Here is an 18,878-nt window from a genome sequence, read left to right as displayed (position 1 = left end):
TGATAAAGATCAAATGTAAAGAAAAAAATCTCGAAGGAATAAGAATATAAGATTCCTCCTTAAGGCCATTGTTTGGCTCACAGTAATTCAAGGGAATCCTATTCTTCGAGAATAAGATTCTCTCCAAAGAGAGAAATATCCAGAATTATTTATTTTAATATTTATGAACAAAATTATCCTTAATAAAATATTATAATGGTTAATATTAAAATTGTCTTTAGTATAATATCACAACAAAAAAAATTAAAAACGTGGATTTCAGCACTCACCGTAGCAACTCTCTCTCTCTCCCTATTTTTTTCCTTCTATCTCTCTAGTTTTTATTCTTCTCACTTTCGTTCTCTGTCTTTGTGCATCCCAATCCGAAATCTTGGAACCAATACTATATGGTTTATTTGGATAGGGCCTTGTGGTTTCAGTAGTTTGAAACTCATTGTGTCTGCCCATATGAGTCGAGCAATCACGAGAAAGAACTGGGAAAAAGGTCTCGACTAATTTAGTTTTAGTAATTTCAATTTTTGTGTTCTTTCTTTCTATTTATATTTATCTTTTGTAATCCTAATTTGAACGTTATAAATACGAGTTCTTCACAATCAATATAGCACCTCTTAATGGGCTATGCCACCCATTACTTGTGAGGGAAGTCGATTATTCTACTATCGCTTCCATTTTTGGTTGCTTGATAATTTCACAGTAGCATATCAAACCATTATTGTTTGCTATATAATTTCACAGTAGCATATCAAAATATAGTTAAGTGTCTCAATTTTCAATACGTACCCACAACTAGCTGAAAAATGAAATGTACAACAAAGAGGTTTAACTCCAAACACTCGAAATTTACTTGCAAGGCACACTGATATCTATAAGGGGGACATAAATGAATGAGTTACAATTGACATGGCTAAACTCGCAATTAATGCCTAACGCAACAAAAAGCCGAAAACAACCAAGAATGAAAATATACAGAGACAAAACACACTATGTTTTACCTCGAAAACAATAATTCAGTGTTGACACTGGTTGTTTCTTTTTTTCTTTTCAAGAAAAGGGAGGTTATGTAGGGGCCTCATGTTGAAGAACCTAGAACGGACCACATGTCATCGTCTACGATCTGGGGATAAGTGGCAGTACTCACTGGATGATTTACGTTTGTGCTACTGGTAATGCTTGCAGCTGGCTCTGCACCAGCAGCATTACTACTATTTTCTGGAGTAGCAGTTAGGTCATGCTCACTATCCTCAGGCTTAGCTACGGAAACAGTTGAATTTGATGCACCTGAAGAATCACTAGCAGGCAGCAATGAAGGAGCACCATCGGTAGGAGGTGAAGGAGCACCATCGGTGGGAGGTGGAGGAGCACCATCGTTAGGAGGTAGAGGAGCACCATCAGTAGGAGGTGGAGGAGCACCATCAGTAGAAGGTGGAGCAGCACCATCTGGAGGAGGTGGAGGAGCACCTTCTAACAGAAGCTGCTTGGTCGGCTGCTGCTGCTGCTGGGATGATCCCTGAGTATTAGGGGTCTGCTTTTTTGGAATAGTAATTGGAGGAGCAGACAGAGAAGCCATCCCTGGAGGAAGAATTTCAATTGGGGGTTTCTTCCCTGCTTCAGCCAAACTGGTAAGTTTTGGTTCCTCCAAGGAAGCCAGAAAAGCAGCCGCCGCATCCGTTTTTGTCGAGGGTGTGTGCTCCATTTCCTTCTGTAACATCTTGTTCCAATCCTGAACCAAGTTCCTCATTGTTGGTCGTCCATGTGCCTGTACAGATTATTCGGAGTCGTGAGTAGAATCCAATAATGTTACTTCTTCCAAATTGAGATTGAAGTAATTAAAGAGTAAATTCAATTAACAGAAGCTCCTATTTTTAAATTAACAGTACATACATGGGCATGGAGAACAGCCTCCGCAAGCATCCCCGTGTCCTGCCATGCTTTCTCCATAAGGGCATTGTCACCTAGGACTGCAGCAGAAAATGCCGCTTCACGACCTTGACCTGTTGTGATCAGATTATTCACCAATCCCTGTAATACAAACAAGTATTTGTAAAATTCAAAAAGAATAAAAGAGTAAACAAATGCACCAGAGTAACTTATGGGTTCTATAACTATCTTATTAAATCCGAAATGGGTTGACTTCTCATGCATGGTTTATTGGTGTGGCAATGGAGTAAGATGAACAGTGAAAAATAAACATTTAAAACAATCACACTCTCACAGTACATTTGCAAGTCCTGCAGATCGATGATCTATAACCAACAGACACAATTACACGAGACCGAAAACTGAAAGTCTGTTACGGGAGAATAGATAAGTTCCAAAAAGGAAACAAGGAGATAAAGTAAACCATCAGGATGTGCACATTTGGGCACTCAACTATGTGTTTGGTTTGTTTCAAACATAACATATCCAACAGATCGTATATACCGCGCCATGAAAGACCGATCGAGCTCACTGAGGCCACGGATCTAGCATGACATACTACTGACACTAACTCAATAAGTATCTAGAAATCGAAAGAGTGGTTCAAAGATCCCATCATAGATGTCTTTGGCCAGGTTGTTAGGGGCGAAAACTGGGTCAGGCAGGGAAGAGGAAAAGTTAGTAAGGTGGGACGGTGCAACCAAATTATATATACTATACATACATAGTTATATATATATATATATATATATATATATATATAAATATACACTTATTTGAATGACCAAACACCAAAGCTTATTATCGCCATTCAAGAAGATATGCAGATTATTATATTACAATGCTGCATTATCAATGTACTATGATTATATACAGTATTACTATGTTGCGTTAGAGAATAAGACCAGAAGTATAACCCAGATTACTTAAAATGGAAAAATACATCCGACAGAGAGCTGCTTAATGTACAAGAAAATAGATAATCCATGCAAGCATAGGAAGTTCGGAACAAAAATGAACAATGGAAACATACACTTAGTCGTGTCAGCTCCCCATGATTCGCAAGTCGAAGAGCTAAGCCTCTTAACTCAGGACCATGTAGAGCTCCCTTCACGGAACCTGCAGCAGCTAACCTCTTCAGAGCATCACGAGCAATATCAGCTTGTGCGGTCGCATCTGCTGCATCAATCAGATCCAAGAATTCCTTTGCAAATTTCACTATTCCTTGTACGGCATCCATAAGAATTTCCTGCTTCACTGTAAAATTGAGAATAGTAGTTACATCTAGGCCTATATTTTCTTGTCCAATCTCCCTACTATTGCTCATTGTCAGAAGGCATTGAAGAGCCCTTTTCAAATCATTACTCTGCATGGCCAGATGAAATTCCAACCTGAGATGAAGCAAAATAATATAGATTTTAGAAAGAAAAAACGAAGTTATTTACCATCTCAAATTCTCATTCACAAAGAGTTGCAAGAATGCTCATTAGAGTCAGAATTGCTAATATCTATCTGGCACATATTGCACCAGTAAGAGTGCAGCTTCTGCTGCACAACTTATAAAACTTCTAACTACTTTTATCACTCAATATCGTTCAATTTTACCTCTTAGAAATTCCAGGCAAGTGAAGTGCTTCAGTTGCATAACCCATCCCAAGCATGAACTGGGCCAGATCATCATGGTGTTCTCTACCTAGCCTACTTGCCCTGCATAATAAAGTACTTCTCAGTACCTAGACAGGTAAACGATAATTAAATGCAGAGGAAACATAAAAAGTGTACCATTTCACTGCACTAACAGCATCTCCATATGCAGCAAGGCATCGACAACGGATACCAGGATGGCTCAGGGTCAAGGCATGGGCACGCATGTACCTGAAACAGACAAATCAAGGTAAAAATACCAGACAACAATCATATGTAAAATGAATTACATTAAATGTTCGTCTTATTGTGGTTTCACGTGTCGAGTCATTCTACTGGATACTAGTCTTAATAGATATGAAGTAGCATTTGGTCAACAAACAAATTTTGATAGATATTTAGTGTTTCTCAGTGTTTATCATATCTGACTGTTGTGAATCCCTGAACAGGCCAAAGGTGTTAATATCGGAAATTACCAAAATATTTCCATTTCCGAACTAACCAAAATGAAATCTTACAGTCTTACTTACATGTTTTCTTTGCATTATTTCCACCGAAATTACTGAAATAATTCTAAATGTTTCACCCAAAATTAGGAGAAAATGAGTAAGAAAATGTTAACATATAAGATTTTGTTATTTCTGTAGAATAATGCAAAAGAACAAGAAAAAAACTGTAAGATTTCGTTTCGGTTAGGTTGGAATATTTAGTGATCTTGGGGGAAATTTCCGAAAATATAGTACCTTGAGTAATACACGTGTAGATATATATATATACATGATAAACGAAACTTACTATATCAGCTTCTACCATTTTACCGCAACATCGTAACAAAATGCTACTAGTTTTCCTTATAACCCTTCACCAGTTGTGGAGCCGTGGTTAGAGTAAAGCAACATATGTTCTGTGCTTCACTATTGTTTATTAATCTCACCTCAAAGAATTAACTCATACACTCATCATTTGTTTAACATTTTCATCATTTCTGTATGTTTGTAATTGTAGTTATTTCTACGATGAAATTTAATACCTCCATCTCGCCATTCAATAACTTCCAGGCACTTCTTGGACTCCTACTTTTTGCTCAGGGGTGTGTTAGCTAGACTTTCAGGCAAAGTATTCTGATGGAGATCGTGTAGATCACTTCAAGGGTTTAAAGTAAGAGGCATAGGAGCTGATATCAGTGTTACTTTTTGTTCTTTAGGTTAGGGTACTCAGAGGTTACGGTACAGACCATGTGGTCATGATCACTTGGATGGTTATTTGACTTAAAATGCCAAGTTGCTTTCCTGTACATGTGTTAATGTTTTTAGATTGGCAATCCAAATAAAACATAAACGATAACCCTTGCATCAACTCCTATGTGTACATGTACCAACATTGCAAGCAGGTTAGCAAGCCAATGCGACAGTTACAACTAACAAATTTAGGCAAGTTAGAAGAAACCGTCAACCAACCCTAGTCAATACCCATTTAACTAATGAGCTGAGCAAGAGCTGGGTTAGGACTATTCTTGGGTTTTCACAGGTAAAAAATTCCTGCACAAGTACAAACTATCTTTACTTTCTCACAATCTATGGTCAACAGTCAAAGGCATGCACGAAAGGTTTAGATTAGACGAGAACAGAAAACAGGCATTGATATCAACCATTTCATTCTGTAAATTCAGAAACGGAGTAGTTACCTGTCAACTAGCCAGAGCACTCCATCCCTAACCCCAACCACGACAAGTGGTCCCACTGGACGTTTCTGTTCTACAGGAAAGCGAGTCACAGCTACAGAGACCCCTCCACCACCAACAGCTATCTCGTTCACCTTCCTTTCTTCCATCTCTTTTGGCACACCTGAATCATCTCCTTCTACTTTAGACTGCTTTGGCAATGATAGAAATGGTGGTACAGAAGGAGCGTGCTGAAAGGATGCTAATCGCACTACCTGAAATTAAAAATTGTTTCTTCAACCTTACAAATGATCCAATGGTAATATCTAAGGAAAACATCTAAGATCCATTAATTAGACGTATTAGAAAACATATTGCTTTAAATGCATTTCCCAAATGTCATCTTCATGTAGGAGCATCTGGGGTCCCACACCACTGAAGCTTCAAATATTAAATCTATCATATCAAGCTTCATTCATAATATTGTACTCCAGAATTGAGAAAAACCAGGCAGCCCAAACTGACTTTTGTTTTTTAATCATTTTCCAATTTCCTTCTAAAGAAAAAAAATTGTATGTCCTTAAATTTCTTAATACCTGCAACATGGGAGGTCTTAATGAGATTCTTTCATGTGTAACAGCTTTTGGACCATCAACAGTGATTAGCGCCAATTCTCCATGAACAGAAACAGCTCTCGCTTGTGCTTCTCGCATTTTCATCTCTTCTTTTCTCCTTTTTGTTTCTATATCGATAGGTGCAACTCCGGCATCTACAAAAACACACCTGAAACAACAGTTGAATTAAGAGCTAGCAATATTGTAACCACCTTCACAGCAAACGAACGTCATGGATAAATACTCTACCAACCTACTTAGTCCTAAATCTTTACCTTCCTAACAGTAGTTTGACTTTTATCATATTAAAAACTAAGCTTTATCTGTGAACCCTTTCAACAAAAAAAAAAAAAAAAAAAGCTTTATCTGTGAACCAGATACTATACATTTAAATCGAAAGAACTAATAACACACTAATAAGCATTACAAGCAGAAATCTACAATACATGCTTCAGACAGCTTGACTACCAGTCGCGCAGTTACGAGTTCTACAGTTTTTCTATTAACACAAGTCAAAACTCCAATGCATATAAAAGGCTTGGGTAATAAAGAGGAAAAAGAAAACTGAGAAGCATCAAAGGAAGAAAAATGAAATAATGCATTCTTCAACATAGTAGTGAAAACGTTGGTAACGTGTTAAACTTAATTTTGGGTTTATTAGTAACTTTAAGTGTCTTCTGTGGTACCTCTGAACTAAATCATTGGGCACATTGACACACAATCAGTTCAAAGAGTTCAGTTACGAAGTGAGTTTTTTGTTACCAAGACGAACTCTCCTTTTCTTTTTCTTTCCTTTGTTTGCTCCTTTTGTGATAATATTAAATATTAATCTTATTGGAATGGATAATCCCAGTGACAGTAACATATGAGATTAAATCTGCTTAACAAACTTACAAGATTGTTAGCACATTGATCATCTTCAGGTCTTAGGAGTTAAAGATCAGTATGGAGTCTTTAAAGTTTAATTTCAAGTAGAATACTAACAGCTGGGAGCCCTTAGGAAGTTACCCATGCATCATTACTAATCAAAATAAGAAGTGTCACATTACCTAAAAAGAAATAATTTTAACCAGATAAATTATGCAAAAAAAGCTCGTCATATCTTACTCAATTGTAGTTGGTGTAGCCACAAACAGCTGTCTTCGATGCCAAACTGCACCAGTGGCACAGGGAATTGCAACATCCCCAAGATATCGATATTGAGGCCGCAAGGAAGATATAACAATGTAATGCTGGTAAGCAAAAGCACAATATTCAACAGTTTGGTCCCATGCACTCCATTCTGGCTGGGAAAGAAGACCACTGACAGGTTGAAAAGTTTCCCAGCTGCAAAGTTTGTAACCTTATTAGATATAAAACTGAATTACAAACTTCCCTATAGTTAATTACTTAATCCCATAAAGGATAGGACAGCATGCATATAAAGTTTTACTGATATAAATCGTTGCATGCTAAAAATAGTTATAGAGTTGCATAAAAGGAGGATAGTCGGAACAGCATTTCAACTCAACCTGGCAAAGCATGTTTAGGCCGTTATTGCACCCATTTAGACTGGCTTTAGTTCAGACAAGAGACTAAAAGCGTGGGGTTACTTCTCATGGAGTGACCAAAAGCCATGTTGATCACTCTCTTTATAAGAAGACATTTCAAGGTATTGTAATCTTAGACGTGTATGTTGACGATATTGTGGTCACAGGGAGTGATGAGGGAGAAATTCGGACTCTAAAACATCATCTTGGCACTCAACTTTTGTTCCAAGGACTTGGGTAACCTATCTAAGTTACTTGCTCGAACCTTGCCATCAACTTGTCACAAAGGAAACATGTTTTGGACCTCTTGGAGGAAACAGGTTACTTGGATTGGAAACCATTAACTCTCCTATGGATCCGAATTCTAATCTTTGTCCTGAAGCTGAAGGGATACTCAGAAGACCCTGAAATATATGGGCGATGTCTTGGCAAGCTTATCTATGTAAATATTACATGTCTGGATATCTCCTATATTGTTAGCGTAGTTAGCCCGTTTATGGCTGCTCCTCATCTTGATGCGGCGATTCGCATCCTCAAATATCTTAAAGGGGCACCTGGTCGTGGTTTATATAGCCCCAATGGTTATTTGAACATTGAAGGGTACACCGATGCAGATTGGGCAGGATCTTCATCTGATAAACGCCCCACTACAGGGTATTGTACTTACGTTGGGGGTAACCTAATTGCCTGGAAGAGTAAAAAGCAATTAATCATTGCTTGGTCTGCTGCCGAAGCGAAGTACCATGCCACATACCGCATTTGAGCTTATATGGCTTAAATTTTTCCTAAAAGGACTTTGTTACCCCTCTCCAAATGCGATTCCACTTTATTGTGATAATCAAGCTGCTTCACATTGCAAGCAATCCTGTTTTTGACGAGCATACCAAGCACATTGAAATTGATTTTTATTTTATCCGGTCCAAACTCCAAACTAAAGACATGCACCCCATTTGGTTCAACTAATCAGCTTGTGGATTTTTACCAAGGCTCTTCCTAAGAGTCAGCTGGAGTGTACACGTGACAACATCAAAGACAAAGAAGTTTTTTGCTGCTCTTCATACTCACTCCGTTACTTTCTAAATGTTTAACTCACAACAGTTGACATCTTTAAGAACATTCTGGAAAACTGTATGCATATTACGTAAACATGGTATATTATAGCAGATTTCGTATCATTGGTTAGAGCGACCATTGAAAGTTGACTACTTCAGTAAATGAGCTTTAGGGCTGCTATTTCCTACACATAGACGTAGTGACCATGCTCATTAACAGGCACTGAGTATTCAAGAACTCTGCACTCTTAATCATGTAAAGCAAATAGAAAAAAACCACATACTAATCATTATACCTATAAAGCTGGAAGTTCTGAGGTGCTGCTTCAGACACGGAGGACTTGTTTGAAGAAAATGCATCATCAGATGCAGTGAAGGAAGAATGTCCACTGTTACTGAATCCTGACAACGGCATTGATTGTATTGTTGAAATAGCTGTTGCAGTTGCAGCATTTATTCTCCTTGATGTGCGGTATGCAACACCAAGTAATGCACCACCATGCAAACCAATAACCTACGAAAAAAAAATATGTTAGGAAACCAACAAGAGATATGACAAGAAAAATTATTTCCAACAGCCATGTTATCATCCATTATAGTAGCATGTCCTTTTGAAACAACATAGACGTAGAATATACCGGTTCACTACGGCCCTCAATAGACCTTGTTAAAACATTTGATGTTCCATCATCAAGTAATATTCGGACTTGCACAGTGGCTGAAGAAGCTGCAGAAGCAGCGGCTGCTGCTGCTTGTGCTGCAGCTGCAGCAGCTTCTTTTGCCTTTCTTGATGAACCTGGCTTTGGAATAACTGGTAATCTTGAGGGCAATGCAGACTCCAGCAAAGCAAATCTATCAGTACATTTATCCCAAGCAAAAAGTCTTCCAGTCCCAGAATCGACAATAGACCAATCATCAACCTTGTAAACCGCAAAATAAGGGATATCAGGCCACACAATCGCAAGATACCTGCAACAAAGTAAGCATTATCAGGAACTACGGAAAAGACCACGACCAGGTGCAGGTAACAATGTTAGCAACCTTGTCAAGTACTCAAGTGGTCTTATTTAATATATCGCATCCTCAAATACCTGCAACAAAGTGAGGGTGCAGTGATCCTAACATCATCCAGTGAGAAAAAGAAAACCAGAAAGACACTACTTGGATATGACAGTTACCAATTTCAAGTCTTCGTAAGCTGAATCCCATAACAAATAAAGCCAAAAAGCAAATTTAGAGTTTGCAACTTACTTTCCTGTACTGCTAACTGAAAGAACTGAATATGAATCATGAGGAACAGGTGTACTAATATGCTTCTTTATCTGCTTCACATGTAACTGTTCTGATGAATCTCCTCTGGTTCGTCCTGATTCAGACAAGGAACTAGTACTTCCAAGAGACGGATTTGCTGTGTTTGATAACTGAAAGTTCAGTAACTTTAATTCCCTTCCAACTACATATACAGCTGAATGCTCTCTGCTGCCCAATGGTGTTGGTAAAGGAGCCACAGCTGGAAGAGACCTTGCATCAAACTCACTCAGAATAACACCAATGTTGGTGCCAGTGGCAACTAGGTGTGGCTGCAAAGGATGTGTGGCCATGCAGTAAACCTATAATAAAAGACGAGTTAAATGCAAAGTAGTTCCTATACTGCAAAAAAAAAACATTATCATAGCATGGAGACAATTTTTTAAAAGGTGAGATTGATTGCCCTCCATCAAACACCTTCTGCTTAGCTTAAAAAAAATCCTCAAGTTTTGTACTTTTGTTTTCTTTTATTCTTCTTCCAAATGTCTACTATCTTAAGTTTCGGAATTCGGATGGAGTGCACCTTTTCAGTTCTCTATCCCTTCTTTCTTGAATCATCTTTTGTTCTATTTCCTTATCTTCTTATTCATCCTTGTTATTTGTTTTATCCGCAAATCCAATACAAGGGTTATCTTAATTTTACTAATAGCTATGATGTAAAAATCAGCGCCTAAGCCAGACTGGTTGCTAATCAGGCGCTACCTGACCGATTCGCATAGTGAAGAGATGTTGAATCGGTTTCTAGCTGAGTTAATCGGCGACTAGGAGACCGACTAGACTGAGTTGGGCTAGTCGCTAGGTGCCGATTAACTCGGTAGCCCCTGTCTTCTTACAGTCCGGTGGTTCAGATATAGATGTAGCATCTGGTATTGGGAACCATCTGACGTATTAATAAACACCTATATATATATATATATATATATATAACATTATATCATATTATATATACTATATTAATTCAAAGTTTTAAAGAAAACACAAATATGATTAGCAGCATACCCTAAGTTTCTTGCTAGGTGAAAGTACTTGAGGTGGAACGAGGGAAGAAAGCTCACATAATGGCCTCGTCAGAGCAGAATAAGTAGGATGCTCAATAGCCCTGCGTAATTAATATATTCTTCAACAACAAATGTAATGCAATTTAGGAAAATAAATGAATGGTATCTAACTTCATTAAAATGGTAAAGTAGTTCATCCTCGTGAAAAAGAAATGCTTACCAAATATGGGAATCCTTGACACAAGTTAATATATCGAGGTTTGGAGCTCGAGGGTGGCACCAAGATGCCACACTGTGGCAAGCCAGTTTTGGGACAGGTTTAATGCGCCTCAGTTCCTTAAGAAGATAACAGAACATATGTCAAGCATCTTTTATACATATCTTGATTCATAAGTTTGTCTTGACTCTTGTATGCTTAATTATTTGTAGGGTTAATGAAGCACCTTGAAAGAGATGGTATCCCAGATTGCTAATGTCTTATCTGCACCAATTGTGATCAGTTGTGGCGAAGCTCCCATCACCCTAGAAAGTTCAACAGCCACAACCCCGCCATCATGCGCCTTAAGTGTCAAAAGGAAAGGTTAGTAGGTTTTCTTTTCAGTCTCATTTTAAAACTTTAGTTTTTTCATATAATAACTTTAAGAAGTGAAAAATAAAAATGTTACTACTCACTAGGAACAACTGAATTGTAAAATAAATAATACAATTAGTAACCCAAACTAGTTTTGTCCAACCATATTTGAGGATTATTATGTAACTAGAATTCGATATAGTAACTTGGCTGATTTGGTATTTAACAAAACTAACAAAGAAATTCAGAACAAACATTTCCAATCCCAAATGATACACGAATAGTAAGGACACAATCAAAACTACTTCACTTCGGTCCCAGGGTACACAGAAAAAAAATAGATAGCCATATAGCCAAATTATCGAATCATTGGGAATTTTGGAACTATGATACCATGTATACTGAATGTATGGTAAATAAAAGCAAGAGATGAAAGAGAAGGCTACCTTCAAACTAAGTTTGGGTACAAGTTCACGTGAGTCTTGTATATGGTCAGCACTCCATAGCACAAGTAAGCCATCACTAGCGCCGGAAACTAGGAGAGACTGAAATCTCAACATGAAAATAGCAGCAGAAGGTCATTAATGTAAATAACCGAATAAGGTCTTCCAACTTCTCAAATAAACTGACTAAAAGTCTTAGACACATTATTTTTTCTGAAAACTTTGAATAAATCACATTGATAGAAGGATGTATTTTTCAGCAAGACGAGTAATTAATTGACAAAAAAACATTGACCAAGATTTTAATATCAGATCAACACCTAAACTTTTCCATAAAAATGATTTACTTAACTCTCCATAAGATTTATAAAACTTACAGTGTACATTCTGCTCTATATAAATCTACAACTGCAGAATGCTAGAATAGAACTGGAATGAGTTCTTGAGTATAAACAAAACTAGATTTATACTAGAAATAATTGGTTATGGCTTCAACACTGAAATGAAATCTGAAATTTCAAATTAGGACTTCAGATTGTTTGCCTTTTCTCAAATTCAGAGCTTTGAGTTATTGTCCGAAGAATAAAGTTGTGGTGTCGCACTCCATCTGGATTTTGAAGACTAGAGTCTATTTAGACTTCTGATCTGAAGTCCAAAAATACAATCCCCAGTTCCAGATTATTCCACTGGACCAAGTAAATGTGCAGTGTGACGAGTACCACTCCTGTAACGATGATAAGATACTCCTTGATGTGATTAAGGGTTTAGCGTTGATTAGGGCTTTGTGATATATTTTTATTTTACAGACAAGCCAAGTGACCGATGAGAAAAGGTTGGACTTTGACATGATAAGATGTAACAAAACTACAAGTGGTTTGTTTGATAAATAGCTAAGCTAAGAGCAAGTCCAACCCCAGCCGGGCTGAGGCCAATAATTCAAATTATTGGCCTCAGCCCCCCGCTCCAAGCCCAGCCCCTTGGAGCGGAGGCTGGGGCCGGACCATCAGTCGCCCCTTAATTAAGGGGCGACTGAATGAAGCCCCAAGTGACCGTTGGGGCTTCCAACGGTCACTTGGGGCATCTCCCCTAGCCGTTGGATTTGCTCCAACGGCTAGATCTAGCCGTTGGAGCAAATCCAACGGCCAGAAATTGATCCAACCCCTATAAATAGGGGTTGGATCAATTTCATTTCTCACCCTCTCCATTTCTATCTCTCTTTCTTTCTCTCCATCTCTTGCAACTTCCTCTCCATTTCTATCTCTCTTTCTTTCAATTTTTTTTTTATCTTTTCATTTGTTCACCCATGGATCCATTAGACATCAACGAATTCGATAACCAAAGTTATATGGAAATGTTGTCCCCTAATTCTACTTACCCGTCGGCTCAATTAGGAGTTGATGATTATGAAGTATGTGAGGATTCTTGTGTGCAAGGAGGGACGTCTTCGACAAAGGCTAAACGGGAACCGTATAAGGCGGATGAAGATATTTTACTTACTAATTGTTATTTGAAAATAACATTTGATGCGGTTGTCGGAAATAGCCAAAAATATAAAGTATTTTGGCAAAAAATATCGGATGAATATAATGCGAGTGCAAAGTTTCAACGCACACTTAGAAGTTGTAAATCTCGTTTCAGTGAGATAAGCTCGGAATGTCAAAGTTTTATATCGACTTTGAGGATAATAAATAAAGTTCCAAAAAGCGGAGAAAACGATTATGACCGGGTAATTGTTTCTAACTTTTTAATTTCTTTTTTCTATCTTTTCACTTCATTCATAATATATACTTATATATATATTTTGTTTATTTTAGTTACAAAGAGCTATCGAAATGTATAAAAAAAATCATCAAGGTAAAGGGTTTAGGTTCCTACATGTTTACAAAATTTTGATGACACACAACAAGTGGATGGCAGACATGCCAGGAGAGTCAACATCCGGTAAAAGAGATTCTAATACCAATCCATCGGAAGAAAGACCAATTGGCCGTAAACAAGCCAAAGCAAATGCAAGAGTTGGCGAACCATCCACACATTCTACCGCTTCAAAAACTCCCATGGAGGGATATTGGGAAAAAAGAGAAGAAGATTCCCAACAAAGAACATTAACTTTGAGTGAAGCAGTACGGGTTCAACAAGAGACCCTAAAGGTGCAACAAGATTTTCTACGGGTGCAAACGGAGGTGGCGAACCGACAATATGCGGTGGAATTAATGAAGATTGATATTAGGTCTCTCGACGAACATGCTCAACAAATGCTTTTAGCGGCGCGAGAGGCTTTGAACGGTGCACCAAGAGACCCAAGAAACCCCTTCTAGTTATTTTTAATTAATTTTTCTAGTGTTGTTTAGTCGTATTTAAGTAGTTTTAAATTTTTAATCAATTATTAGTTGTAATCGATGTTTGTTTAATTGAATTTTATTAGTAAATTGGGAAATTCCAAATTCAAATTTTCGGCCTCAAGAGAGGCTGGGGTTGGAGCTGAATTTTAGAGGCTGAGCTGAGGCCAATAATTTTAGGTGAAAAAGTGGTTTTTTCGGCCTAAGACAGGCTGGGGTTGGACTTGCTCTAATACTCTTCCATAAGGTTATAATGTTCAACCCACGGTACCTGGCTTCTGGCAATGCTGCCACCAGTAAATATGTGGCTCAGAATCAGTTTCAGGAATCAGAATACAGTATATTCATTGAACTATTCAGATAACAACATTTCCCATGAGCCACTTATCTATACCTGCGTGTAAGTCAAGGTGATAATCCTTTTATAGTAGTCTATGGTAATTGGTAATCAGCAACACTTATCAATTCTAATTACTTTTTACCAAATGAACTTTGTTGTAACAAACATATCTTCTCTACTTTCTAAAGAACATGAATTTTATTGTACTCATCTTGTATATCACAATTCTTTGCCGTGTGAACCTTCTAAGCATATAAGGTCAGAGAGACAGAGACAAAGGTTATTTTTAAGGATGTCTCGCTAAAATAGTCAACTTGTAAAATCATGACCTAGCAATAATGACTATTTCATTTATCTTGGGCAACTTAATGAAATTAAAAACACTTACCTCGCCAGATGGAGTCATGAATGTCATCAAGCAAGATATTGAACCTTTGTGACCACCAGTGTACCTCCTTACTAGCTGCAACAAGACAAATCTCATGACAATCTGCACTTAGAAAAAATTACAACATCAAAACAGAAGCTCCAATCAATAACGGAATGGCCTCACACCTTCCATGTTATCATTGAAAGAACTCTAATAACACCATCTGATCCACCAAAGGCAACAAGAGGTCCATCACCAGTAGCAGATCTTGAAAGAAATTCCATGCTGCCAAAACCAAAATGAAATTGAATCAAATAAAATAGTTGTTTCTATTTCACATAAATTAGGAATTGTATATGTAACCAATCAGAATTGAAGCGAATTTACCACAGGAGTACAATGGATAATAGTGAACCTACCTAGAATGAATCAGATTTTTCTGTGTTTGCTTACTAATAAATTTGCTGTGATGGATACAACATAAGACTGTGTGATTAGGCTTCAGACTAGGACCTGCCTCAGACCACGGACTTCCGAGCCAGCCCAATGACTCGGGAGTCACTCTGCCAAGCCTTCGTGTTAATTTATTAAAATACTTTATATACCCAATTTCAAGGAATTGCCTTCTTATTTTTATTTTATTTGCTGAATAATTTGATTCAAAGGAATTGTCTTCTAGATTCAGAGAAAATGTCTTCTAGATTCAGAGAAATTGTCTTCTAACACTTTCAGCATTTTATGAGCGGTTAGCCTATTTTATCGCAAACAGAAATGTGAGAAATGTAAAATGTCTAGAGTAGAAGAGGCTAGAACTTGCCATAGAAGTGACTTGTTATCAAGATCCTGCTTTGGTACATCACGGCCACGCATCGTCACTAAATCCAAAAATATGGCTTTATTCTCACAGCAAATAACAAGAAAATGTCTTCCTCTTGTGGACGATGCGGGGGAATTAAAAGTAGATGACTGTTGATTGACAGCAGATGGAGCCTCAGCAGCTGCAGAACGGTTACGCCAAAGTTGCCAAAATCGCACATCGTCATCATAAAAGGTAACCTGCTTAACACTTTAAGTAATAAATAGTAGATTCAGGTATCAGTAACAGATGCCATTGCCACCAACTACAAATTACACAAGAAAAAAAATATATACATAGGAGTTGAGTTAGCTAGAGAAATTACCTTCCTCCACGTATGGCCTCCGTTGGCTTTCCTCTCGGCTCTAACAACCACAAAAAGGATAAAAATAGATAAGAAAGATGTAACCTCAGAGCATCTTTTCCGTAAGTTCAGCACATATATATTACTAAAACGTGTGATATAACACGGGGAGAAGGTGAAGCTAATCAGAGCCCAGTACTTAGAGAATATCAGAAAGTTCTAACCCTTAGAACATATATACTCCAAATATGTCAAAAATTTAATTCTGGGTTCCCAGCCGGGAGCACCATATTATCATGATATGTTGCATTAGTTGTTACAGTTAAATGTCTAGATTAAAACTATTGACTTTTTTTTGTAGAAACTAAACTATAGTCTCGAGGGAAAAGAAAAGCAAAACATCTCTGATAATATTACTACAGCAAAGAGAAGAAAGCACCAAAACTATAAACAGGTCTGTGCCATAAAGGAGAAGCAGTGTTCGTTTGACATCCTTATATATAGGAGTATGCTTATGGAAAATGCGGTCTACAGTGACATGCAAACTAGAGGTTACCTGTTTCAATACATACTATTAAATCAATTAAGAATGATTTCTAAGTGTTTGGTAATATATGAAGAGAAATATGTGAAAGCATGCACATTAAACTGGAAGTGTGGAGGAGAAGCCGAGGCAGAAGCATTAAAGACTCTCGCCTGCAGATGAAAAGGGTCTTCTTTTGAGGCCAGAAACCAGCCTTACACAGAGCAAGATTTAATGAGTTTGTATTAAAACAAGAATAAGAAATCGTAACCCCATCTAATACTACAAGTAAACTAGGTCATAATCTCCATTGAGGGCATTATTGCCTTCATTCATCAATTTATCTACTAGAATTGTGCTTCCTCCTCAATGGCTCAATCACTATCAGAACGACAAATTCGACCACTATTTGTACAGAATTTAAGAAACTAAACTTTAATACGAACAAATCAAGCCATTTAGGGTTTCAGATAAACAAAAAGAAGGAAAACATTAATTTGAGGAAATCAAACCTGATTCTCCTTCTGCAAGCTTCTCCAATTTGGCTCCAACCAAACGCCTCTCATCAACTCCACCTGCTTTTAGCTCATAGATAACCTAAAATACAAATCGATGATTAAACCTAAAAAAGAAGTGTTGTGATGTTCATAGATCTAGAGAGAGAGAGAGAGATAAAGAGAAAATAATGAATGAACCTGGCGATGCTCCCAATTCCAAACAGAGACGTGATCTGATGCATCAGCTGTGACAAGCCATGGATGCGTTGGATGAAGTTGAATCTTCACGATCTTGTCGTTGGTTGGACGGAAAGCTCTCAATTTCAACATTGTTCTTCGATTTGGGATAAATATGTAATTTGATTATAAAATTTCAGATCAGTTTGATCTCATTTTTCTGTTTCTTCTTTTACATATGAAGAATTATAGTTGGAGGGTGAGAAAATGGCATCTAAACCTAAATGCGTGTGTTTTAGAGAGAGAGAGAGAATAGAATAGTTTGTGACTTTTGAAAATAACTCGTTGAGGGAGTTTTAGCAGACAGAGGAAATAAGGGAGACGAGAATGGAAGAGAAAGTTTGGAACTGGTTTATGCACCAACTACACTCTGTAAGGCAAACTCAAAATTTCGGTTTTCTTGCAATTGATTGAATCCATAGACAACCAACTCTCGGCATGGCAAAATAAATTTATGTATCGAGGAAGTCGCTCGGTTGTCATTTCGACAATTGATGTGGTCGTTAGATATCAGATGCAATATTTTGCTATTCCAAGAGGAATCTCGAGACCATCCAACGGTCCTTTTGGTGAGGAAACTCAAAATAGTTTTTTTTTTTTTGAATCGGTAAGCGTGTGCCTCAAACCCTTGACCTCTAAGTTGGAAGACTTGCCTCTTACCACTTGAGCCAAGGGTTGTTGGCCGAAACTCAAAATAGTTACATACTAAAAAGTGGAAAATCATTTGCTCGCTTAAATCCAACTATTCAATGATGGGCTTGGTTTTCGGGATCACAGCATTGAAAACAATTTTGGGTTGATAACAAGTTTTAAACTTCATTTTTCTTTAATGTAGTTTTAAAGGCCATAGGAAATTGGTTCTAACCTTCGTTCAATTTTTCAGAAAGAGTTGGACACAAGTAACTTCCTTGACTGGAAAAAGAAACGGATAAATGATTCTCAGATTTGAAACAAATAAAACGTCACCCCATCCCAGTGTTGACTGGCACCTCGACAACTAAGGACAAAAACAAGATATGACTACCAAGAAAAAGTCAAAATTTTTAACATGCCTTTTGTAATCAACCAGAACATTCTCTTTAGAAGTGATGTGAGAAAATACACAACTATTCGCCAACTGAGAAACATTTTCATGCGGAAATCGTGAATGGAGAGGTAGGAAACTTCTAAGGCGAAAAGGAAAACTGGTAGGTTCTCATATTATTTTTATATGATTCGTCTGTTCGAAAACATGAAGCAATCAAAATAACCACAAGATCAAAGAAAGATCTACAGTGAGAAAGAGATAAATCTACAGCGGGAGAGAGAGAGAAAGATCTAGAGAGAGAAAAAAGTGAGAGAGAGAGAGAGGGCATGTGAGGTGATCGGTGGTCGGAAATAATTGTGGTGGTCGGAAGTTGTGGAGGTGAAGAGAAGATGAAGATTAAGGGGCAATTTTCAATCAAGTAAAACTTTGGGCTAAAAGATAAATATGCCCCTAAAGTCAATATTAATTGACTAAGTTGTAATGGGCCTCGGATTTTTCTTTAGGGTTAATTCCGTTTTGGCCCCCGATTTGTGACCAACTGGCCGTTTTAGCCCCCATAAGTGTCCGGCAGTTCGTTTTGGCCCCAAAAAATTCCTAAATGGCCCCAAATTTTTTTAACCTCCCAATTATACCCCCATGACATTTCTGT

At 37.6% G+C, this 18,878-nt stretch overlaps 1 protein-coding gene across 2 annotated transcripts; it reads right to left on the bottom strand.

Annotated features, from left to right (window-relative positions):
• Positions 1 to 818: 818 nt before the first annotated feature.
• On the bottom strand, positions 819 to 17,808 carry LOC147551968 (Transducin/WD40 repeat-like superfamily protein). Of its 2 annotated transcripts, none has more exons than XM_086667546.1 (21): positions 17,164 to 17,808; positions 16,981 to 17,065; positions 15,967 to 16,006; positions 15,603 to 15,851; positions 14,971 to 15,070; positions 14,804 to 14,878; positions 11,740 to 11,838; positions 11,166 to 11,282; positions 10,943 to 11,058; positions 10,724 to 10,823; positions 9,668 to 10,026; positions 9,055 to 9,385; positions 8,713 to 8,930; positions 6,943 to 7,161; positions 5,818 to 6,004; positions 5,246 to 5,496; positions 3,700 to 3,792; positions 3,523 to 3,624; positions 2,951 to 3,308; positions 1,882 to 2,019; positions 819 to 1,756 (listed from the first exon to the last, which is right to left on the bottom strand). In XM_086667546.1, the coding sequence occupies exons 1-21, from the start codon at positions 17,293 to 17,295 to the stop codon at positions 1,070 to 1,072; spliced, it is 4,056 nt and encodes a 1,351-aa protein (XP_086523672.1). In that variant the 5' UTR covers positions 17,296 to 17,808; the 3' UTR covers positions 819 to 1,069. The 2 variants fall into 2 exon arrangements, with proteins under 2 accessions (XP_086523672.1, XP_086523673.1); XM_086667547.1 differs by having other exon boundaries at positions 11,740 to 12,631; positions 14,304 to 14,878; positions 17,164 to 17,630.
• Positions 17,809 to 18,878: the final 1,070 nt, after the last annotated feature.

Source organism: Eschscholzia californica, unplaced genomic scaffold, assembly GCF_041429995.1.
Source record: "Eschscholzia californica isolate CP2 unplaced genomic scaffold, dmEscCali1.0.p SCAF_3, whole genome shotgun sequence".
Taxonomy (NCBI): domain Eukaryota; kingdom Viridiplantae; phylum Streptophyta; class Magnoliopsida; order Ranunculales; family Papaveraceae; genus Eschscholzia; species Eschscholzia californica.
This window is presented reverse-complemented; position numbering and strand designations above follow the sequence as displayed.

Bases quoted from the DNA above. Each gene is read 5' to 3' on its own strand.
- LOC147551968 (XM_086667546.1), bottom strand. From the start codon at position 17,295: ATGTTGAAATTGAGAGCTTTCCGTCCAACCAACGACAAGATCGTGAAG. The intron at 15,852-15,966 runs GTAATTTCTCTA...TATTACTTAAAG, and splicing joins GAGGCCATACGTGGAGGAAG to TGTTAAGCAGGTTACCTTTT. The intron at 9,386-9,667 runs GTAAGTTGCAAA...ACTTTGTTGCAG, and splicing joins TCAGTTAGCAGTACAGGAAA to GTATCTTGCGATTGTGTGGC.